General features: G+C 50.1%; 1 protein-coding gene across 5 annotated transcripts in view; it reads right to left on the reverse strand.

The window, feature by feature from the left end:
- The window catches only part of KCNQ1 (potassium voltage-gated channel subfamily Q member 1), a 350,251-nt gene that overhangs the window by 167,209 nt on the left and 157,835 nt on the right, over window positions 1-25,207 (reverse strand). For all 5 annotated transcript variants that reach the window (XM_059932319.1, XM_059932318.1, XM_059932316.1 and 2 more), the window contains one exon: window positions 18,595-18,715. In XM_059932319.1, coding sequence (XP_059788302.1) covers window positions 18,595-18,715 — 121 coding nt within the window. The remainder of the gene's footprint in view (window positions 1-18,594; window positions 18,716-25,207) is intronic.

Below are 25,207 nucleotides of genomic sequence, written 5' to 3' on the forward strand. Positions count from 1 at the left end.
TGAAGGATGCCCACTCTCACCACTTCTATTCAACATAGTTTTGGAATTCCTAGCCACAGCAATCAGAGAAGAAAAAGAAATAAAAGGAATCCAAATTGGAAAAGAAGTAGAACTGTCACTGTTTGCAGATGACGTGATGCTATATGTAGAAAATCCTAAAGGTGCTGCCAGAAAACTACTAGAGCTCATCAATGAATTCAGTAAAGTCGCTGGATACAAAATTAACATACAGAAATCTGTTGCATTTCTATACACTGACAACGAAATATCAGAAAGAGAAATTAAGGAAACAATCCCATTTACCATCACATCGAAAAGAATAAAATACTTAGGGATAAACCTACCTAAGGAGACAAGAGACCTTTACTCCAAAAACTGTAAGATGCTGTTGAAAGAAATTGAAGATGACCCAAACAGATGGAAAGATACACTGTGTTCTTGGATTGGAAGAATCAATAGTGTTAAAAATGACTGTACTACCTAAGGCAATTTATGGATTCAGTGCAATCCGTTTCACATTACCAATGACGTTTTTCACAGAACTAGAACAAAAAATTTTAAAATTTGTATGGAAACACAAAAGACCCTGAAAAGACAAAACGATCTTGAGAAAGAAGAGTGGAGCTGGAGGAATCACACTCCCTGACTTCAGACTATACTACAAAGCTACAGTAATCAAAACAGCATGGCACGGGCACAGAAACAGACATATAGATCAATGGAACAGGATAGAAGGCGCAGAAATAAACCCCCGCACTTATGGTCAATTAACCTACAACAAAGGAGGCAAGAATATACAATGAAGAAAAGACAGTCTCTTCAATAAATGGTGCTGGGAAAACTGGACAGCTACATGTAAAAGAATGAAATTAGAACATTCTTGAACACCATATACAAAAATAAACTCAAAGTGGATTAAACATCTAAATGTAAGACTGGATACTATAAAACTCCTAGAGGAAAACATAGGCAGAACACTCTTTGACATAAATAACAGCAATATTATTTTGGATCTGTCTCATAGAGTAATGGAAATAAAAACAAAAATAAATGGGATCTAATTAAACTTAAAAGCTTTTGCACAACAAAGGAAATCATAAACAAAATGAAAAGACAACCTATGGACTGGGAGGAAATATTTGTAAATGATGCTACCGACAAGGGATTAATTTCCAAAATACACAAACAACTTATATAGCTTAATATCAAAAAAACCCCAACCCAATCAAAAATTGGGCAGAAGACTAGATAGACATTTCTCCAAAGAAGACATACAGATGGCCAGCAGGCACATGAAAAGATGCTCAGTATCACTAATTATTAGGGAAATGCAATCAAAACTACAGTGAGGTATCGCCTCACACCAGTCAGAATGGCCATCATTAAAAAGTCTATAAATAATAAATGAGGGTATGGAGAAAAAGGAACCCTCCTACACTGTTGGTGGGAATGTCAGATTGGTGCAGCTGCTGTGGAGACCAGTATGGAGGTAACTTATGAAAGTAAAAACAGAGTTAACCATATGATCCTGCAATCCCACTCCTGGGCATATATCCAGAGAAAACGCTAATTCAAAAAGATACATGCACCCCAATGTTCATAGCAGCACTATTTACAATAGCCAAGACATGGAAGCAACCTAAGTGTCCATCAACAGATGAATGGATAAAGAAGATGTGGTGTGTGTGTGTATATATATATATATATATATATATATATATATATATATATACACACACACACACACACACACACACACATACACAATGGAATATTACTCAGCCATAAAAAAGAATGAAATAATGCCATTTGCAGCAACATGGATGGACCTAGAGATTACCATATTAAGTGAAGTAAGTCAGACAGGAGAGACAGATAATCATATTCATATCACTTATATGTAGAAACTAAAAAAATGATACAAATGAACTTATTTACAAGACAGAAATAGACTCACAGACATAGAACACAAACTTACGGTTACCAAAGGGGATAGTAGGGTGGGGGAGAGATAAATTAGAAGTTTGGGATTAACATATACATACTACTATATATAAAATGGGTAAACAACAAGGACCTACTGTATAGCCCAGGGAACTATACTCAGTATCTTGTAATAACCTATAAGGGAAAAGAATCTGAAGAAGAATATATATATATATGCATGTAGATATGTGTGTGTGTGTGTGTGTGTGTGTATAACTGAATCACTTTGCTTTGCACTTGAAACTAATACAACATGTAAATTAACCATACTTCAATTAAAAATATTTTTTTAACGTGAATAAAGAAAAACAAAGATGACAGAAGAAAACATGGGAGAATTTATTAAAACAATCTCAGAATGAGGTTTTTTTCCAAAACTTTTCCAAATTTTAAGACAAGGACCTCAAATCACAAAAGACTGCCAGAGTCGACTGTGTCAAAATTAAAAATTCTGAAGTCCAACAGGAAAAAATGGACCAAAAATTTGAACAGTTTATGTAAAGGAAATACAACTGGCTTCTGAAACACAGAAACAAGCTCAACTTTTAATAAAATATAAGAAATGCAAAACAAAAAACAAAAACAAAAACCCCAAAACACTCAAATTTAAAAATCCTGCCAGCAGAAAACTATAGAAGCTCAAAGACTGAAGAAAAATTGGGATAAAATATTTTCAACATCTACGACAGAGTTCCTATAAATCAGTAAGAAGAGGTATTAAAAAAATTAAGGGTATGGAGAAATGGTTCACAAAAAAGAAAAAACAAATGTGTTTACTTATTTGAAGAGATGAAAGCCTCATTTACAATAAAAGACATGTAAACACTCCAGTATACCATTTCTTCCTCAATCAAATTAATAAAGATAAAAACTGTGACTACTCACTTGTTAGTGAAGGTGTGGGGAAACGGGCATGTTTGTGCAATTTTCATAGTAGCATAAATGGGTACCAGCCTTTACTATTTGGTAGTATCTATCAAAGCATGTACAAATATCTTAACCTTGCTGGAAATGGGGGAAAAATGGGCCTCTTGAAGTGAATGCACTTAAAATGGAGACCAAAATGTCATGAAAAATAGACTTGATTGGGAAGTTACCTTGAGAAGTAGTAATAATAGTTTTGAAAACAAGATTATCCTATATAAATATAAGTTGTTATAATTGTAGATACCTACTCATTTTAGAAAAGTGAATTGAGAGAGGTTCTGGTGTCATGTTTATAAAACATGCTGTGATACCACAGTAGGGCATCTTTCACTTCATAATGGACTTTGGCAGCACTTTCACACAGCGGATCATTTCTGTAGAAGGTAGGGCTTCATGGCTTCACTAAGGGCCTACCCTTAATCTTTTATTATTTCATCTGCTTTTATTATTTCTTTTTTGAAATGCTTATCTAGGTATCAGCCTTGATTTTCTCTTCAGTTGATAACTGGTTTAACTCTGCCTAATCTCCTAATCTCTGTTAGAGATTCTTCAATTTCACTTCCCTTAACTTCATGAAATCTCTTATCTTGACAAGATTTACAGTTCTTCTTCATAAGTGATTTACTTTACATTGTCCTTATTTGGTAAGAGACAGCCTAGAAGGAGACGCAGTCAACAGAGATAGAGCAGGGATAAGATGGGTGGGGAGAAACAATAGTGTTCAGTGGGGAGGGATGTTTCAGAGGGACTAATTTCATAATCGGGCAGTTCATTAGTGAATATTTGAATGGTTAATGGCTGTCTTTAGCTGCCCTATACATCCGTCGATAGGGGACTTGTTCCATACATTATGGCACAGTGAAATGCTCTGCAGCTGTTAATAAAAAGGAGAAGCACTAGATGTCTTAATATAGATCCATCTCCAGAACACACAGGCATCTTCCCTTTGAACAGTGCACACTGGGGCCGACGCGTGCTTACCAAGAAATGAGAGGGCTTGCTTACGGAAAGCTGAAAGGTTTCCTCACAGCATGATGCCTGCGGAGACAGGTCCCCGCACAGTACACTGGCCAGGGCTCCGTTCTCTTCAGATGCCCTGGGGTTGCTTCCTGCCCAGACCATCAAGCAGGTAACTGTTGGCCACCTCCTGCCAGCTGCGGTCAAGTCAGTGTTGCCCTTGAAAATGCTCATGGCCTTAATCAGGCTTTCATGAGCAGCCCATCTCTGCATCCTTTGATGGAAGGCTCTCTGATGAACAGCCAGCATGATGTTCTTTAGCCTTCGTACAGGCCTCCCACCCCACCACCTACGTGCCTTTTTCAGGCAGCTGGGTCCTCGTGTTCACCAGGAACAGGACCCATGCCAGAAAGACTAGAGCTGCCGAGTACAGCCCCATCTGGGGAAAGCCCAGCCCAGTAGACTGAGAGCAGAGGCCACGTTCTCTCAAGGATCCTGGAAGCTAACCACGAGAAAGCAGCACTTCAGCTACAGTGCCCTGAGCTGTCACCTGTTCATGTGTGTGTACACAAATATCACTGCAAAATAAAAACGCCCCGGACGTGTACTGCCCTGTGATGAACCAGTCTTGTCTGGGCAGCTCAAAAAGAAGTCTGGCGTACCTATATATTAAGTCAGAAAGGCAAACTGCAGATAAATATATATGTTACCACTTGTGTAAAAAAGAGGTATATTATAGATACATGTTTGCCCCTATAACACACTCTGAAAAGATACAATAGGAAACTGTTAAAAGTGGTAACCTTTGGGGAAGGAAACTTAGGAATTCAGGGCTGGGGTGGGGACAGCCTGATTTTTCGCCATATTCCCTTTGTACACTGAACGTGTTTTACCACGTGCGTATAAAACCACTTTATTATTTTTTAAGCACAACATTTTAATAGGGAAAGAACGGTGTACCGCAGCTCATGCAGATGTTCTGCCAGGCTGTGAATGAGCAGCCCTCCGCTGCAGGGCTGGGGTGGCCGGTGAGGGGCAGCTCCCGCGGCACAGCGGTGTGGGCTCTGGTTCATGTCACTCCAAGGAGCAGGGGCTGCTCCGGCACAAAGAGGTTTTTGACAGGGAGAGGCCGAGCTGGAGTGAGAGCAGGCCCTGGGCGGGCTCCCAGGGAGCCCCCCGCCCCCCGCCCCCCCCTCGATGGGAAGGGGTGCCCTCCACCCATCTGCAGATCAACAAGGCTCTCCTAGGAAATGAAATGTTACATATGTTTTGTCATTACAGAATTTGGAGAGGAGTGATTTTTAAAGAAGTGAACCATGTACGGCATGTTCTGACTGCTGTGTCTCACTAAATTAAGTTTTTATGTAAGTTTTTTCCATTTTCAGGTAATCTCTGATTTTGATTAATGCAACAGTGACAACATTTAATACATTTTCTGTTGATTTGCCTAATGTCTGTGTTAATTTAAATATTTTCCAATGCATATTCACATTTTAAACTCTTTTAAACTATTAACTTAGACCCCATTTTACATTCATGCTTTATATTGCCGAGACTCTGCTTTGGGGAGGGGCAAATTGTCTTCCCTTCTGAAATGGCACTGCTTGGGAACTAGTTGGGTCCTGGGTATTCTGGGGAAGTGACACAGTGCTGACCTAGGAGGGGGTCCTGGTCTCTCCGCATGGGGAGAAGGAACAGAGAGGAAGTTGAGGCTGGTGACCCTCTTGGGACATGCCCACACCCACCCTCTCCAAGGGCTCTGCCCTGGACATCCACCTGGGCGTGGGGAGGCCTGGATACACCGTTGGCAGAGAAGCCGGGCGGGAAGAAGCCGGCCCAGCGCCCGCCACTGTAAGAGGAAACGAAGAGAGACAGCTCCAGTCAGCCCCAGAAGCGAGGCCTGGAAAAACTGCAGCTGGAGCTAGCACAAAGGACTTTTCAGACCCTGCAGCCAAGGTGCCCAGTGAGCTTTTTTTTTTTTTTAAACAGCTCTTAGGGCGACAAGCCTTTCCAAAGGCCGGCAGTTGGCGAGGGTTTCCAGGAAGCTGGTCTGGCACCAGGCTGGGATTGGAGCAACTTTAACGAGTTAACTTCAGAAGGAAGGAATCATCAGGAAAGGTTTAAGGTTCAACAAACTTTTTGAATTATTTTGCAAAAAGTTCTGGCTTTCAAATTCAAAGGCATGTTTTGCCGTGACTGTTTTAAGCCAGAGCCGGTTTCAAAGGCAGTGCAGCCCGCACGTTTCTGATTCATTCACTCCAGGTATTTGTCTTAACTCCTCTGGACGCGCTTTGCAAGTGCCATCCAGTGCCGGGAAATACTGGGGTCACCTTACACGTCTCATCAAACATTGCTCCACCCACGTGCCTCTCCCTCCGCCAGCCCCCATGGCCATGTGTGCACACGCGCGCACACACACGCGCACACCTTCCCCAAGCAGGAAGCTGCTCTTTGCCAAGAGCGAATGGAATTCAGATTTCCAGAGGGTGTCCTTGGCCTGCAGCTCCACAGCCACACGCTGAAGAAAGGTCCTAGTGTGTGTGGTGGGGACCGAGAGAGAGGGGCCTCCATCTCTGCTCACGTCTATCTCGGCCCCAAGAAAAACCCACAACTGGCTGCACTCTCGTCAGCCACACCCGGCCTCGGTCACATTCCTTCCCTTCCTGAGCCCACACTGGGTGGCCCCAGCAAACCAGCCTCCTCAGCTTCCTCCCCGCCAGCGGGGAGACCTAGGCCGGGCCCTTGTGGGGCAACCAGCAATTCCAAATGAGGCGCCCGCAGCCCGGGTCTGAAGCGGTGGGAAACCACGGAGGGGCCCTCGGGGCTGGGCATCTCGCTCGGGGCCCGCGCTCACCGACGCGGGGGGGGGGGGACAGCGCTCCTTCTCCCTTCAGCACACTGCGGGGCTGGCCTCCCTGCGGGAAGGCCCTCTTCCTAGCCAGCCTTTGCTCTGCTTGCTGTGGAGCTGGTGGGCCTGCTGCAAAGGCTGACGCCGCCCTTTCCCGCCACAGGGTCCCTGCGTACACACCAGCAAGAAGGAAGCCCTCTCCCCCACCCAGTCTGAGCCTCCCAAGCTCTGAGGTCAGCATCCTCAGGAGTTAAACATTTACAGGCAGAGCCCAGCACCAACCCCAGTAAATGAGACAAGTCCGTGAGCAGCCTCGCATGGTGGGCTGGCTGGTCACGCTCAGCTTCTCTTTGGCCTGAGTCATTGGGACCTTGCACCTGTGTGGCCAGGTGGCAGCAGGCGGAGAGAGAGAGATTTCTGCAGGTCACCAGAGCCAGTGAGGACGTGATGAGCAGGAGCCTTTATGGCATTTTAGGGGTTCAGCGCAGAGGGAGGCCTGGCACCAAGGTGGAGCGGGTCTGCCAGGGCCTGGCGCCCCCGCACGGTGTCCCCTGCTAAACAAAGGCCAAGCGCCACTCTCCTCAGACGGTGCCCTTTGTTTGCTCATGGAACTGTGTTCTTAAGCCCCAGGCTCCTCGTGGCCTGCATTTCTGCCCGGGGAGAAGGCTGCAGCTTTGCAGCCTGGGCCTTGAGTCTCAAGTCGGCCTTCTGGCCTTGCTCAGGGCCACTCTCTGATCCTCCTGCCTGGGTTGGGAAAGGTGGCACCCTTGTCTTGGTCTTGCCCACTCGGGTCCCCTGGATAAGTACTCTGAGGTAGCCCGAGACCAGCTTCCCTGTCCTGTCTGACCCCACGTCTCAGTGTTTCGGTGGTGCCTCCGCTCCAGCAGCCTCTCCTTCCAGGCGTGGACTGCCGCAGAATTAACTGGGGGACGCTGTTTCCCGTCCCCTGCGTGTGGGAGGGGCAGTGAGCTAAGGAGCGGGGCACGGCCAAGCTGAAGGCCAGGTGCTGCCCCCCTAGCGGTCGGGGGATTGGGGCATGGTGCTCGGGCAAGTGCCCCAGCCACCCCCTGGGACCGGGGTCACTTGGCCCAGGTGATGAAGGGGACTGGCGGGGGTTGGCGCACGGGCCCCACTAGAGCAGACGGGCCCCTCTGGGACAGCAGAGAAGCACAGGGTTCAGGGTTCAGAGCTGAGGGCCTAGCCCTGGCTCTGCCGGCAGCTGAGCGAGTTCCTCTCGTCTTTGGTCTCAGGGCTCCCGTTTCCCAGTCTTTCCATCTCCTGGCCTCTAAAGGGATACTTTTCCCCGCTGAACCCAGGCCATGTGGTCTGAAGAGTCCATTTCCCAGCACATGAGACAGGCAGGTGGGGGACCGGGGGGTCCCATGAGCACAGAGCTTTCAGGCACAGCCACAGACTGGGGGGTCACTGGGAGAGCATCTCAAGTGAGGCCCTTGGAGCCCCTGGGGATGGTCCCACCCGCTGCCGCTGCGCACACACCGGCCCGAGCTCAGTCAGGCTGGGAGCCAGTTTTCCTGAGCGTTGCTCCACCCGAGGCCGCCCCATCTTATGACCCTGGCCTTGCAGCCAGGCCCCCACGAGCGCCCACCTGGAGCCCACACACCCAGCTGGGGGGTTCACGCGGCAGTTCAAAAAGAAGAGCAGAAAAAAAGCACTCAAGTGTTTCAAACTGGAAGAGGTTCAATTTAATTTAACAAATCTGGATATGAACCTAAAGAAAACATTGAAAAACAAGCCCACCTACAAAAGGCCCAAGAGAGGAGATTAAGTAGGAAAAGAAAGGTCCCCTTGGGCCTGAGGACAGCTGCCCAATCCCGGCCAGGGAGTGGAAGACACTGGGCCCCAGTGCAGACCGAGCGGGGCCAGGAGGACTCGCCCAGAATGTGCTCAAGGACTTTCAGCTAAATGTCCCAATGTGACCTTACCCTGAACTTTATACCCCAGATACAGAGATCAGCCAACTGAGGAGGTAAGCAGAGGACCAGCGGCTGGTTGCCTGGTGCTGCCCACCTCCTTTTCGGGGGCCTGGCTCTCTGAGGGCAGCAGTCTAAGGCCCATAACCACAAGTGAGGCTGTGGGGAAGGATGCTGAATATATATATATATATATATATATATATATATAGTGTGTGTGTGTGTGTGTGTGTGTGTGTGTGTGTGTGTGTGTGTAGCTCTGCGCTCTGAACAGCCTTACCTACCCCCCCCCCATTTCCCAAATATCTTCTATTGCTTTATGAAGTCACCCTGCTCTCTGCCTCAGTCTCCCCAGCAAGGCACCATAGGGCACAGCAAGGATTCTACTTTGGGTGCAGTCTAGTCTGATCTTCTGTGATGGCTCAGTTCCAAGGTCTTGGAAGACAAATCAGGTAGAGTCAAAATTACCTATGAAAATTCCTTGAATTGCCCCTAAAAAAAAGTCCTTTCTCAGAGCTTTATGTATCCCCTCCTAAGCTGCTCTTGTGCCAACTGAAATGGGCGAACTCGTGTGTGAACCCCTGGGGTACACCTACTCTTCTCCAGGCACTCCCGGTGCCATCTTCAACGTGAGCCTCTGGGGCCACTGCCAGGTCAAGAGGTTACTTATTGAGAAGATCAAAGCAACAGTAGGGTCATGGCTGGAGGTGTGGGGATGACATGGACACCACGGATGCCAGACTCTGAGGCTAGACCTGGCCTCCTAGCTCCCTCTGCCTCCATCTTTTCTTTCTCTTCCTCTTCCCTCCACGAGGACTCTAAGATGGCACCCGGCATTCCCACGGGCCAACCAAACCTGACAGACTTCTAGCCAGACCTCGGACCGCTAGCCAGTCATTGCTGGGGACGTGCGTCTAAGGTGTGGCCCCTGCCTAGGACACCTGCATTGTCCCAAGAGGGCTTGTAAATCTTAAAGAATGAACGCTAGAGGGGGCGCTCTGGGGCAGCATGAGAAGCCACAGAGCTGGGTCTGCCACCCACCGTACCCTGGGGGGCCAGGTCAGCGCTGCCCTGGAGTAGTCTGCAGGCCTGCACGCCCCTCGCCCTCCTCACACGGCGGTGCCAGGTCCACGGTGTGCGAAGAGACTGAACGCGAAGAATTCTCACTGGAGAAGATGGTCACAGAGTCACCCAACCAGTGCACAGACTGTCTCTGCACGGACTGTTCTCTCCTGCCCGAAGCGCCATAGAAACGCTCTGGGGGCACAGACCCAAACCAGAGGCCAGGCCTCGTTGCCTCTGCTGGCTTGCTACCTCCCCACGCCCTGCTTACCCGCCCTCAGGGTGCCAGCGCAGCTTCCCCGTCACAGACTGGGGCTCCCCTAAAGATAGCGTGTCTGGGAACAAGCCCTGGCTCTCCCGCTACCTCATGGGTGACGCCGGCAAGACCCAGTCCTGTGGATCGGGGGACTGGCTTACTAGGCGCCCTCAGGGCCCTGCCGAGGACTCAGCCAGCAGCAGTGCCCCCTCACCCCTGACACGAGACGTACACACGGCCGGGGCTCAGTGGATTCTGCCAGAGGCTCACCCTCTCCTAAGCACCGGAAAGCCACCAGGTCTACGAACGCTGCTGCCACATGCGGGCTGTGCAGCCTGCGAGTCGCTCAGAACCCTAGAGGTACCGTGCGCTCCCCTTCCGTGCCAAGCACAGCGCCAGGGGGAGGCAGGGTTTGTGAACAGAGGGCAGAGGCGTGTCGGGGCAGCTGTGACCACCGCGGGGCGTGGTCCTCTGCATTCCCCCCAGGAGTGGAACAGTGGGCGTCAGGTTTCTCCCCGCACCTCCACAGGGGCCGGAGCAGCTCGTGAGCCCCTTTCCCAGGGACGAGAGGCTGTGGATTGTGACCTGCATCTTTCCTCTGCCTCTAGCCCATCCTGGGGCCCGGGGCTTTTGGGCCTCCACGTGTATCTTGTTAAATAAGGACGACACCTAATGGTGGCGCACTGTGGCCTCATCTGTGTCCCACGGAAACTCGTGACCTGGTGGTTTCAGAAGCTCTCAGGCCAAGTAAGGGATGTCCCCATGGGGCCTCTCATCACAAGGTGACATTTTATACCGTCTGCTGTTTAGCAGGCACTTTCCCGAATCAGGTACACAGCTGGATGCCTGACCCCATCTCCTCAAAAGCTAACACCAGCACCATGAGACACATCCCCCCTGTCTACAAGAGGACACTAGGGCTCAGAGAGGTGAGGTGCCTGCCCTGGCATCCCATGGGCGGATAAAATGAGCCGGGCTGGCCAGAGTTCCCTGGTAGGCAGTGTTCCCAGGCTTGGTGAACCCGTAACAAACACCAGCTAACAAGGAATAAATCTCAGACAAGGGGTGCATGATCACTGCACTGAAAACTACAGGACACGGTAGGAGAGATGAAAGAAGACCTCAGTAAACGAGGGACACGTCAAGACCACAGTTCCAAAGACTCAACATAGTAAAGATGTCTATTCTCCCCATATTCATCTAGAGAGCCGCCGTACCTATTAGAAGTTTTCTGTGGAAACTGGCACATGGATGGAGAGACAGGTGCCACACAAAGACAGCCAAGCAAGGCAGGAGAACTGGCTGGAGCCTGCATGGTCAGCTGTCCAGGGCCGGTATCAGACAATAGTGATGATGAAACATGGCCCTGGCAAAAAAGAAAAACTGAAATCTGACTAACAGAAGCGAATAGGGTCCACAGACAGAGCCACATGTAGACAGTGAGCTGGTTTATAACGATGCTGATATGGTAGGGCAGTGGAGAAAGGATGGTCTTTTCGGTAAAGGGTGCTGAGTCAAGCTGGATATCCAAATGGGGGAAAACTGTACCCTGACCTCAGCCTCGCGCTGCATGCAAAAACTGATTCCAGGCGGACTGTAGATCTCCATGTGAAAGGTGAACTATTAAAACTTTAGGAGAAAACAGAATATCTTTATGACCTTGGAGTAGTCAAAGTTTCTTAAATAGGACACAAATAGCACTCTCCAGAGAGGAAATGTTTGATTAACTGGATCACCTTAAAATTAAGACCTTCTGTTCATCAAAAGACACCTTAAGAGAGGAAAAGGGCAACCTGCAGAGGGAGAGGTGTTGTGTATATATATATATTCCAAATAATGTGACCAATGACACACGTCCAGGGTAAAGATAGAACTCCTACAAATCAAAAGAAAAGATAACCCAATAGAAAATGGGCAGCCAACGTGGGCATTTTACAAAGGACGATATCCAACTAAATAATAATCATGTAGAAAGGGGCTCAACTGTATTAGCCATTGGCTTACTGCAAATTAAAATCACAATTTGATGCCACCAGACACCAGTATGGCTAAAAAGGAAACGATGGAGAATGCCAAGTGTTAGGATATAGAGCAGCCAGAATGCCCCGATGCCACCGGTGGGAGTGGAAATGGTATGCCTGCTTTGGGAAACTGTTAGTCAGTGTTTACCGAAAGTCAGCAAACTCATCCAGTGACCTGGCAACTCCGCACCTAGGCATACACTCACCAGAAAGCAGCCCATATGTTCATCAGAGACTAGACAGAATATTCTTAGCAATAATGATAACAACCCTGCCTTGGAAATTGTCCAAGTGGCCATCCAAGGAGAATGGATAAACAAAGTGTAGGCCATTCACACAGCGGGGTGCCAGCCGGCAAGGAAAGAGGGAGGCACTGCTCTCTTCAGCCAGACGCCGAGGCTCCCAGGGGCTCGGACAAACGGGCGTGTGCATTGTGTGAGTCTATCGATAGAAAGTTCAAGAACGGACAAAGCTGAGTCCTGTTGCTAGAAGCCAGGACACTGGTTACCCCTGGGCATCAGCGACAGGAAGCGGGCGCCTAGGGGCTTCCTGGGAGGTTCTGCTGCCTCAGCGGGGGGCTGGTTACATGAGTCCCAGGGGGTGAAAATGCATAAAGCGGTACACTTGAGATCTGTGTCCTCATCTGTGTGTACTTCATCCTTCAACTAAAAAGTCGAAAACAATGTCCTATATGCAAGGGCAATCCTTTCGAAACTTGACTTGAGAGATGGACAACCCAGGCCTGCCGAGGGGCTGGGTCTGCCCCCACGCGCCCTCCACCCGGGCTCAGGGGACACACACCTCAGGCTTCCGGATCAGGCTGCCTTGGGACTCAGTCTCCCCTTCTGGGTTCAAGCAGAGCACAAAGAGGGAGCTGTGTGGGACTCCCCGACGGCGAGAAACGTCTCCACATCAGCACCAGTGCGATCTGTGAAGTCATTTTCCCCAGCCACTTCTAGGGTGTGGACATTCTCTCCTTAACATCCTCCAGCGCTCCCCTAACCCGAACCCGAACCCGAACCCTAACCCGAACCCGAACCCTAACCCTAACCCTAACCCGGTCCACGCTAGCCTTGCTGAGGACCTGCGCCACGGAGACTGCTGCGCGGGGCCTGAGAGCGCCTGGTCGGGGGTTATGGATGGCTTCTGGGGAAGTAAGGAGCCTCCCCGCCTTCCTCTGGGCCTCCCACCCAGACAGCGGGCCCACTCCCCAGAGCAGCAGCCCCAGGAGACTGGCTGCATCCTCCTCACGTGCTCAGAAGGAGGAAGTGAGGCTCCCAGAGGTTAGGGGGCCTCCGGGGGCCAGCCCGCAGCTGGGCTGGTGCAGGCTGGGAGCCAGATCGAGGGCATCCGATTCCCAGTTCCGTCTCTTTCCCACTGAGCCACTCCGCCTCGCTTTTAATTTAATTAGGAGAACATTTAATCCCCCCGTGCATTTCAGAGACGGGTTTGCGCCTGGCCGGAGCTGCGAGGCTCTGACGGGGAGACTGTGACTCATGTAGCTTCGCACAGCCCTCCCGGGCGGGCTCCCACGGGGCTTCCTTGGCACCTTGTGCAGACAGAGGTGGTCTGGAGCTCCGAAGAAGACAGGACACTGGTCTGGAAAGACAAACTAGCCTCATCTGTTCCTGGCAAGCCCCCTCCTTTATCCCCCTGGACACTGGCCCCAGAAAGGCCTCTCCGTCCTTTCCCACCAAAGTTTGCAGGGTGAGAAACAGAGCGAGGGGCTTGGGTGTCCGCAGAGGTGCAGCGCCTGGCGCCTCCAGGGTCCATGGGTGTGGGCCGCAGTGGGCCCTGCGTGCCTCTGAAATGTCCCAAGCAAACCTAGTCCCATCCATAGAGCCAGCACCCCTGGTCCACGGAGCTGAGTGCGGGACCAAGCCTTGTGACATTTGCCCCCGTTTCCAGAAGGCATGGGGCTGGCCCTGGCCTCGCTGACAAATGCAGATTTCAGGAGACATTAGTAGTGATGTGGATGAAAGCCAGGCCACAGCGGCCTTGCTGGAAAAGAGAAACTTGAACGTTTTGGCGTGAGATTCTGCAGGGTCCAGGAGAAAGTTGAAGACATGGAAATTCTAATTAACGCACACAGGGCTGGTTTTGCTCAAGGATCTCCAGGCTGTCATGTCGCAGGAGGCCTGCAAGTATATGCTCGCTGGGTGTGTGTGCGTGTGTGTGTGAGCGTGCTTGCTCGTGGTCACCTGGCGGGTGACCTGTAGCGCCCCAGCCTTGGCCTTGCCTTCCCTCTGCCTTCCCTGTGCCTGTCTTGGTGTACAGGGTGCCAACCGAACTCGTCCCCCTGCAGAGCAGGACAGACTGGTGGCTAGTTAAAAAGAGCCGAATCTCGCCCATCCGAGATGCCATGACGAAAGCGATGGAGGGGCCGGGGACCAGCTCTCCTGGAGGGACCCTTCAGGGGAACCACAGGCTGCTGTGCTCACAGAGGGTCCGGCCACTGGAACCACCTGTCTTGGGGGTCCACATGCAGCCAGTGGGGCAGATGTGGACGCCAGGCCAGTCCCGGCTGACTCTGCAGCTGTGGGGAGGACTTCACAGGAATGGCCGCAGTCTCCCAAGGCCGCTGAGAGAAGGGGTACCCAGGCCACGCCCACACACAGCCCTGGAGCTCAGAGCCGCAGACCCTGATGCTGAGGCCAGTTCTGACCCAGCCGCCCCTGGCCCTGCATGCCGGCACCCATGCTGAGGCGCCCACAGCCCTTGCTTCATCTCCTCCTCGGGACGTGCTGGCCGGGGGCCCCTGTCTGCCTTGGGGTGGGAGCCATAGTCCTGGAGCTCCCTCCAGCCTGGGGCTTGAGGGGGTGCCAGATAGGGAGAGGCCCAGGGGAGACACACATTGCCTGCTCCCCAGGAGCCGAGGATCCTGGGAGACAGGTACCCAAAAAAGAGTCCCAGGCCCCATACTAGGGCTCAGGGAGCTGGTACGGAGGGCCTCAAGGGCTGGAGGAGGACGCGGCTGCCTGGCCTGTGGACGTCCTGGGCCTCCTTGAGAGGAGGACGACTTGAGAGGACCCTGGAAAGATGAGTAGGAATCCCATGGCTGCAGAGGCGTGCCAGGGCTGTCCCAGATGGCACACCGTGTGCATGGCACAGGGATGCACAGGGGTGGCCCTCCCCTCAGTGGGCAGGAGCCTAGGAGCTCACCCCAGCTCCTCCTGGGGAGCAGGGCTCCGCTATGCCCCACCCCGTCAGATGCCTTGTCTCCTGCCTCACACTTGCTCCTTGGAAGCCCTGTGGCAAGACTGGGGGGGGGGGGGGGGGGCGGGGCCACAAATGCTGATGAGCTGCCTTCTGGCCCTGCTGGACCTGGAAGACTATCTGCCTGAAAGGTGTGGGTGAGACTCTGGCCTGGCCACCCAGATTCGTGTGAGGGCCCTGGAGCTGCCCAGGGGCTTGCCTGTGGGGCTGGAGGGCCCAAAGCTACTGTGTCTCCCTAGCCCACTGCACCCTGGGCCCTGCTCGCTGGCAACCCCCTCGGTTGCACCAGGCTGGCTTGCTGACCCCCAGTCCCCTGACCCCTCGCTCCACCGATGGCCAACAGGCCCCGGAAAGAGGAGCTTCGCCCAGCCCCAGGGACCTTCCCGTAATCAAGGCTGCAGTGACCTCACCTCCCTGGGGCCCGGCGGGCGGGGAGAGCTTGAGATGGAAACAAAATGTGTCTTTATTTATGCTTTTAATTTGAATCCTGGAACTGGCCCAACATGGTAATACATTTAACATCAGTAAAATGCTGAAGAAAAATGGATCTGTTTTTCAGTAACTGCCTCCCACCCACTCTGCCCGCTGTGAGACCCCCGCGCACACCCCCCGTCCCTTACACACACCAGGGCGTGCGCCCCTCTCTTCTCCACATGGAGTCCGTGGGGCAGAGCTGCCCGCAGGAGCCGAGACGGGTCCCCGAGCGGCTGGAGCCGAGTTTAATTAGGGGCATCAATCACCAGGCGGGCCGTGCGGGAGGCAAAGGAATGTGGCCCCAGCATGGGCACCGAGGCCTGGCCATCCTCCTCCCCGCCCTGCCCTGCCGGCAGTCACAGCCCTAAGTAAACATGGTGCCCGTCGGTGCCACCTCCTTCCCCAGCCATGGTGGGGTGGGGCCTCTACCCAGCCTGTAGCCCTGGGGGCGCCTAGGTCTGAGGCCCCACCATCTCCTTCGCTGCGCCTGCATCCCCCCTTCCCCTCCTGGGCTCCCCTGAGCAGTACTCTGACTACTGAGGACGTGGGCGTGCGGATCCCTTGCTGTCTCCACCTCGACTCTGCCTTGACCAGACCACAGTGCCTGGAGGTGGCCTTTCGACGACAGCCTCAGGCCTTTCACTCCCAGCCTTCACTGCGGACCCCTCATCCTAGCACCACGCCTAGGCTCCTTCCCACCTTCCCAGCTGGCTCATCTCCAGGGTCTGTACTGGGAAAGGCCGTCACAGGTTCTGGGGCGAGGACTCCACTGGGTGAGGACTGCCTAGGCCCAACCAGCGCTGGAGGTGACCACTCCTGCCACAGCCAGCGGGCCACGCCATGGGACTGCTGGACCGAGAAGGCCCACCACAGGCTCTCTGGTTGGTGATGCCCCAGGCCCACAGCAAGCAGAGAGCTTGGGGCCTCTGTCTTGGAGGAGGGAAGACAAGAAATAGCCGGGCTCCTCTGACGATGCAGCTACACTGGCTTGAGTTCCCTCCTGGGGCTCCCTGGGCAGGTGGGCGGCCTCCAGCCTTGGGAAACTTGGTGCACGCAGATGCCAACACACATGGACCTCGCTTCAAAAGGGGGGACTGCGCAAGGCAGCTGTGAGCTTGGCTTTGGGCCACCTCGGTCCCCAGTCTCACCACCCTCACCCTGGGCCTCTCTGCAGGGGCCCTGCAGGGCCCGGGGAGCTGGTGAAGACTGACCGCCCCGCTGCATGGATGGTGGGCGATGGCCCTGTCCAGCCGGGGGGGCAACTCCTTGCGTGTGCATTCTGGGGGCCAGGCCACAGCGGAGAGAACGAAGGAGAGTGAGCTCTGACGGGAGGAGAGCGGCCAGGAGGCCAGGAAGGGGCACGCTGAGCGGCACAGTGAGGCCCGGGTAGTGTCCGCCCGCGTGAGGGTCGCGGTTCCCAGCAGGCTCCTGGCCGTCCTCGCTCTGAGCAGGCACTGCCACCTGTGTTGCAGACACCAGCCGCAAGACTGCAACTTTTGCCACTTCGGGGTCCTTTGGGCCCCAGATTCGGTACAGGCCTCAGCCAGAGTGGCAAGCTGGCATTCTGCCTCGGGACGCTGACCTGCACCTGCCCATCCCACCCGGCACCCGCCACTGCTCACGCCTCTGCCCTTGCCCATTTATCAAGTGAGCCTATCAGGTCATCTCCAGGATGGGCCCAGAGGTCAGAGCCACATTCCCAGGGGTGGCCTGGAAGCTTGCTCCGGTGCCGGGTCCACGAGGACGAATAACCCTGCTTCACAGTGACCTGGGTGGCTTCCACCGAGCCTGGGAATGCTTTCTGTGCACACCCTGCTATTGATGGGGCGCTCTCAACCTCCCTGTGAGCCTGGGGGCCTGGAAGGACGGTAGGCCATCCTGTCTGATCATGGTACCACCTTGAGACAGTCCTACCCTCCTGTCACTCTGGCTCCCCGACTCTGTCAGTCCTCTGATTACACAGCAGCCAGGAGGCCCTGCAGTTCGGGTCCCGATTCCTCAGTCATCTGCAAGGCAAAGGCCACACCTGGCCGGCAGCAAAGGCAGCCAGCCTGGGGCCTCACTTCCAGAGAGATGCACATGGTTCAGGACAACCTCGAGACCCTTAGAGAGTCCGGAGAGCCGAAACACGCTTCAGTGACTCCGCAGAGAGAAGGAAAGAAGGCCAGCAAGTGACTGTCAGAAGGGCTGAGAGCGCCGCTCACACATCCCAACACAGAAAGACTTCTCTAGGGGAATCCCCAGTGGGGCAGTGGCCAGAATGGGCCTGAGTGTCCCACTGACCCCGCCACAGGCTGTCACCACTGGGTGCCCTAGCCGGGAGCACTGAGTCACGTCGGAGGGGAATCACACCATGGCCGGGCCCCAGGGATTGGCCTGGCGGTACCGCGACGGTGGGGGAGGCCGGGCATGCGTCCCAGGCCAGCTGTGCCTCGGGGGCCGGCCAACTGGAAGGCGTGGAAAATCAGCCATTTCCTCCACCTGAAGGAGCCCCTGAGGACAGCAGCGGCAACTGGCAGACAGCAGTCGGCATCTGCCCCGTGGCTTTGGCCAGGGTTCCACCGGAGAAATGCGAAAAACAAAGTCGTCTCTTTTTTGGGGGGCAGGGGAGGGGGCTAGGGGAGAGAAAAACAATCTTCTCAGACGCTCAAAGCACGAAAACAAGTGGGAAATGATCAGTCTGGTTTTCCAGAAGTCAAAACAAGAGGATCATGTTCCCAGACTCGGCGGGAAATGCCCTTGCTCTCCTCCCCGCTTGGTGCCCGGGCACCGAGGCCAGCCCCTGGTGGTCGGTGGCCCCAGGTTGCTGAGGGCAGGCAGCGAGTGGTGGGCACTGGGTGAGTAGACCTGAGCCCTGGTCCAGCGCTGAGCCCCGCGCCCTTCTAGCTCCTCACCCCTGGGTGAGCGGACACTCACTGCGACACGTGGGTGATGGGCGCCAGCAGAGTCTCCCCTTCCAGGTCCAGGTCCTCAGCAAAGCTGTTGGTTCTCATGAAATGGGCCGTGCTCACTTCCAGCAGCGTGGGGCTCTTTTTCACTGTGGGGAAAGATGCGGGACAGCACGTTAGGCTTCCGTGGAAGGCTTGATGGCAGAGGGGGCCCAGGGTCGCTCAGAACTGAGATGCTCACCCAAACCTGCTACCCTGGCTGTGGGGCAGACCTGTGCCCCTGGAGCCTTCCCACAAACGGGTAAGATATCTACTCGCAGGGCTGGGTGAGGAGTGGAGATGGTGTATGAAGCCTCAGCACAGAGGACTGGCGGGGGGGGGGGGGCGTCACGATGGCCCCCACGTGCCTGAGGCCACGATGGTCAAGGAGCAACTGAGAGCCGATGACACCTCCTCAGAGTGAGGACTGTGCCTGGGCTGAGCTCAGCTGTCTGGGCCTCTCCCCAGGTTCACACCAGACGTTCAGGTCAAGAACAGAACACAGGGCTTCCCTGGTGGCGCAGTGGTTGAGAATCTGCCTGCCAATGCAGGGGACGCGGGTTCGAGCCCTGGTCTGGGAGGATCCCACATGCCGTGGAGCAACTGGGCCCGTGCGCCACAACTACTGAGCCTGCGCGTCTGGAGCCTGTGCTCCGCAACAAGAGAGGCCGCGACAGTGAGGGGCCCGCGCACCGCGATGAAGAGTGGCCCCCGCTTGCCGCAACTACAGAAAGGCCTCGCACAGAAACGAAGACCCAACACAGCCAAAAATAAATAAATAAATAAATAAATAAAGGCGTTCCTTTAAAAAAAAAAAAAATAGAACGCAGCTGACAAGCACAGGTCTGGTAAGACACGGACTCTCATCACCATGCTGTCACTGTCATGTGGCTGGATGGCTCTCGACGCATCAGTGAAGACCCAGGGTGGTAGGGCTCCTGCTCACAGAGACTCGCAAGCCGGGGAGGAAGGGGCAGCCACAGAGCTCCTGGCCCCTTGCATCCACCACCCGCACCCTGAGGGAGGCGCCGGAACCACCCCGACGGCTGGTGTTCGCATGCAGATTCCTGGGCCCACCCGCAGTGATCGGATGCGAGTGCTCCGGGCTGACTAAGAATAATTACCAGTCCCCTGATTTTCAATCTGGACCTTCTTTATTTTTCCATTTAAAGTTTTTATTGTAAAATAACGAATTAACTTGTAAAAAGGGACACAACTCAAAGATTCATGAAGGCCTTCCTCCCCCGAGGTCATCAGCGTTAACCACCAACTAGATTCCTCGCTCATCCCTCTCTGTGCATCAGAGCAGCTGACATCTGGTGGGACTTGCATTTATACACACGTGACGGCTCTGTTCCTGTCACTCTGCAACGTGCCCATCTCATTTTTCTACAGGTATTTAGACGTGGATCTAAGTCTTATTTTAGTAGCGTAACAGTCTGTAACTTAGATCTACCACAATTAACTCAACCATTCCATGTGTGATGGACATTCGGTTCCATTAGCTTTAAGCCACTACTTTAAGACAATGATGCACCATCCATCTTTATGAAAACCTGACATATTGAGGCAGGTGAGAGGGTGCTCCCTTGGTAAGTTTAATAGGTGTTGCTGGATTGTCTTCCCAAGAAGTCATATCAATTAGGCTCCAGCAGTACTGTGTGCGCATGCCACCTTCTCCACATCCATGCCCGCACCGGCCTTTGGCAGCCTTTGCTGGGCCCATCAAATGTAGATGAAGACGGGCATGGTGTTTTTCCTTCTATGCTGGATGCCCGTTGCATCTCGGAGGCTATTTGGTTTTTCTCTTGTGGAATTATCTGTTCATATCCTTTGCTCACTTCTGTTGGTCAATTTGTAGGAAATTTTTTTCTATGCTAGAGATAATTAACCTTTTGCATATGAGGCACAAGTATCTTCCCCAGTCTATCTTTGGTGTTTTTACCTTAATTATGGTTGTTTTGTCATAAAAAATTTTTTATGATTTTGAAGCGATACCTATCTTTTGCTTTTTGAAAGAGAAAGGATTCCCCACCCCAAAGTAGTACAACCATCTCCTAAATATAAATGTATGAGTGTGTGTAAATTTTAATACATTTAGCACTTACACCTCACACTGTAGGAGATCATCAACAATCAGAAAATGAAAACGTAAAGGTATTGTATGCAGTCTTACTGAAAAAACTAAAATGAAACACAAACTATAAAATCTCTTCAAGAAGACATAGGAGAAAGTCTCTGGATTTGGCAATGAGTGTTGAAGTATGATACCAAAAGCTCAGTCTGTGAGCAGAAAAAAAATGAAAAACTGGACTTTATCAAAATTAAAAGCATTTGCTCTGTAAAAGACACTGCTAAGGGAATGAAAAGACAAGTCATAGACTTGGAGAAAATGTTTACATGTCACTTCTCTGGTCAAGGACTTTTATCCAGAATATATAAGGAACTGTGGCAACTTGACAAGAAAGCTAACAACCCAGTTTTAAAAATGGATTACTAATAAGCTCATGAGAAGATGCTCAATTCAGTCAATACCAGTAGTTGTTAGGGAAATGCAAATTAAATCCACAGTGAGCTACCATTATACCCATATTAGAATGACTAAAATTTTTAAATGGTGTCAGTTTTGGATATTTGGCAAAGAATAAGGTTAGAGATTTACTTTTCACTTTACATTAAGAAAAGAAAAGAGAAATCGAAGCCTGACAATACCATATGCTCATGAAGATGCAGAGCAACTAGAACTTTTACATGTTGCTGGTGGGAATGCAAAATGGTGCAGCCATGTTGGAAGAGGGTTTGGCGGTTTCTCATAAAGTTAAACATACATTTATCTTGTGACCCATTGGTCCCTGTCCCAGTTTTTTACCCAGGTGAACTGAAAATTTACATTCAGAAAAACCTGTACATAAATGTGTATAGCAATTTTGCTTACAGCTGCCAAAACCTGGAAACAGCTAAGATGCACTTCAGTAGGTGAATGGATAAACTGTGGTACATCCATACAATGGAATTCCATCCAGCAATCAAAGAAATGAACTAATGGTTCATGCATGCAACAACATAGATGAATCGCGAATGCATTTTGCTAAGCAGTGAAAGAAGCCAGATGCAAAAGGCTACATATTATATGATTCCATTTATATGACATTCTGGAAAAGGCAAAACTACAGGGACATAAAACAGATCAATGGCTGCTAGTGTTTAGAGGAGGGGGAGTACTTGACTTCAAAAGAGTTGCACAATGGAATTTTTAGGGCTATGGAACTTCTCTGTATGATGTTGTGGTGGTAGGTACATGACTCCAGGCATTTGTCAAAACCCATAGAACTGTACATCTCCAAGAGTAAATTTTACTATATGCAACCCCCCCCCTCCCCGCCAAAATAAGCCTGTTGGAGGATCCAGGATGGAAAGCAGACTGTCACAAGTGAATTCTGTATTACGAATACATAACATAGCACTAAAAGGAGAGGGGAAGAAGGAGCTGGCCTATGAAGTCTTGGGAAACAATCTTTTGATTGGATATGTTTAAAGTTAAAAAAAAAAAACTGCCATAAACACAGTATTCTAGTTGGTAAGTTTGTTTCTCATAGGGGTACTACAGGTACACTTGAGTTAAATAAGTAAATAATTATAGATAATGGGAGCCAGGATTCTCAATGTCAGAAAAAAAGTAACAAACAGAGTTGGGGGGTGGTGAACGAACCCTGTGGTCAGAAATATCAGTATGAACTTACATTTAGTTTAACATAGACACAAATAAATACAGATATACGTGTACACTTGGGTTATTTACATACATATATTTCCTAGCTCTGTCCACTGAGAGGCCCTAGAAGCAGTGACCAACCGTGGAGCAATGAGCACCTAGTGCCCAGATCCTGGTTTCTAAATCCCATTCTCCAGTAAAAGGAACCAGGGCTCTCTGATAGAATGGTGATTCTAGGGCTAGGGCAGTGGTAAGATAAGCCTGAAGTATTGTCTAGTGTTAGGAAGGAAAAAAATGCTCAAAAATAAATAAATGAAAAGGATGAGGGCATGTCAAACGGACAGAGGAACTAACCCAAAAGAACTCTCAATCCAGTGACCAAAGCTAGAACAATTTGAGCAACAAAATAAATAATATTAAAAATATACAGAATCATATCAAACATTTAGAGAAGAGCTAACACCCATCCTTCTCAAACTCTTCCAAAATATAGCAGAGGGAGGAACACTCCCAAACTCATTCTACGAGGCCACCATCACCCTGATACCAAAACCAGACAAAGAAATCACAAAAAAAGAAAACTACAGGCCAGTATCACTGGTGAACATAGATGCAAAAATCCTCAATAAAATACTAGCAAACAGAATCCAACAGCACATTAAAAGGATCATACACCATGATCAAGTGGGGTTTATCCCAGGAATGCAAGGATTCTTCAATATATGCAAATCAATCAATGTGATACACCATATTAACAAACTGAAGGAGAAAAACCATATGATCATCTCAATCGATGCTGAGAAAGCTTTTGACAAAATTCAACACCCATTTATGATAAAAACCCTGCAGAAAGTAGGCACAGAGGGAACTTACCTCAACATAATAAGGGCCATATATGACAAACCCACAGCCAACATCGTTCTCAATGGTGAAAAACTGAAACCATTTCCACTAAGATCAGGAACAAGATAAGGTTGCCCACTCTCACCACTATTATTCAACATAGTTTTGGAAGTTTTAGTCACAGTAATCAGAGAAGAAAAGGAAATAAAAGGAATCCAAATCGGAAAAGAAGTAAAACTGTCACTGTTTGCAGATGACATGATACTACACATAGAGAATCCTAAAGGTGCTACCAGAAAACTACTAGACCTAATCAATGAATCTGGTCAAGTAGCAGGATACAAAATTAATGCACAGAAATCTCTTGCATTCCTATACACTAGTGATGAAAAATCTGAAAGAGAAATTAAGGAAACACTCCCATTTACCACTGCAACAAAAAGAATAAAATACCTAGGAATAAACCTACCTAAGGAGACAAAAGACCTGTATGCAGAAAACTATAAGACAATGAGAGAAATTAAGGATGATACAAACAGATGGAGAGATATACCATGTTCTTGGATTGGAAGAATCAATGTTGTGAAAATGACTATACTACCGAAAGCAATCTACAGATTCAATGCAATCCCTATCAAACTACCAATGGCATTTTCCACAGAACTAGAACAAAAAATTTCACAATTTGTATGGAAACACAAAAGACCCCGAATAGCCAAAGCAATCTTGAGAAAGAAACACGGAGCTGGAGGAATCAGGCTCCCTGACTTCAGACTATACTACAAAGCTACAGTAATCAAGACAGTATGGTACTGGCACAAAAACAGAAATACAGATCAATGGAACAGGATAGAAAGCCCAGAGATAAACCCATGCACCTATGGTCACCTTGTTTTTGATAAAGGAGGCAAGAATACACAATGGAGAAAAGACAGCCTCTTCAGTAAGTGGTGCTGGGAAAACTGCACAGCTACATGTAAAAGAATGAAATTAGAACACTCCCTAACACCATACACAAAAGTAAACTCAAAATGAATTAAAGACCTAAATGTAAGGCCAGACACTATAAAACTCTTAGAGGAAAACATAGGAAGAACACTCTATGACATAAATCACAGGAAGATCCTTTTTGACCCACCTCCTGGAGAAATGGAAATAAAAACAAAAATAAATGGGACCTAATGAAACTTAAAAGCTTTTGCACAGCAAAGGAAACCATAAACAAGATGAAAAGACAACCCACAGAATGGGAGAAAATATTTGCAAACAAAGCAACTGACAAAGAATTAATCTCCAAAATATACAAGCAGCTCATGCAGCACAATATCAAAAAAAAAAACCAAACAATCCAATCCAAAAATGAGCAGAAGACCTAAATAGACATTTCCCCAAAGAAGATATACAGATTGCCAACAAACACATGAAAGGATGCTCAACATCACTAATCATTAGAGAAATACAAATCACAACTACAATGAGGTATCACCTTAACACCGGTCAGAATGGCCATCATCAAAAAGTCTACAAACAGTAAATGCTGGAGAGGGTGTGGAGAAAAGGGAACCCTCTTGCACTGGTGGTGGGAATGTAAATTGATACAGCCACTATGGCGAACAGTATGGAGGTTCCTTAAAAAACTAAAAACAGAACCACCATATGACCCAGCAATCCCACTACTGGGCATATACCCTGAGAAAACCATAATTCAAAAAGAGTCATGTACCACAATGTTCATTGCAGCTCTATTTATAATAGCCAGGGCATGGAAGCAACCTAAGTGTCCATCGACAGATGAATGGATAAAGAAGATGTGGCACATATATACAATGGAATATTACACAGCCATAAAAAGAAATGAAATTGAGCTGTTTGTAGTGAGGTGGATGGACCCAGAGACTGTCATACAGAGTGAAGTAAGTCAGAAAGAGAAAAACAAATACCATATGCTAACACATATATATGGAATCTAAAAAAAAAAAAAAAAGGTTCTGAAGAACCTAGGAGCAGGACAGGAATAAAGACACAGACGTAGAGAATGGACTTGAGG

Source organism: Balaenoptera ricei, chromosome 8 (genome assembly GCF_028023285.1).
Source record: "Balaenoptera ricei isolate mBalRic1 chromosome 8, mBalRic1.hap2, whole genome shotgun sequence".
Lineage (NCBI taxonomy): Eukaryota > Metazoa > Chordata > Mammalia > Artiodactyla > Balaenopteridae > Balaenoptera > Balaenoptera ricei.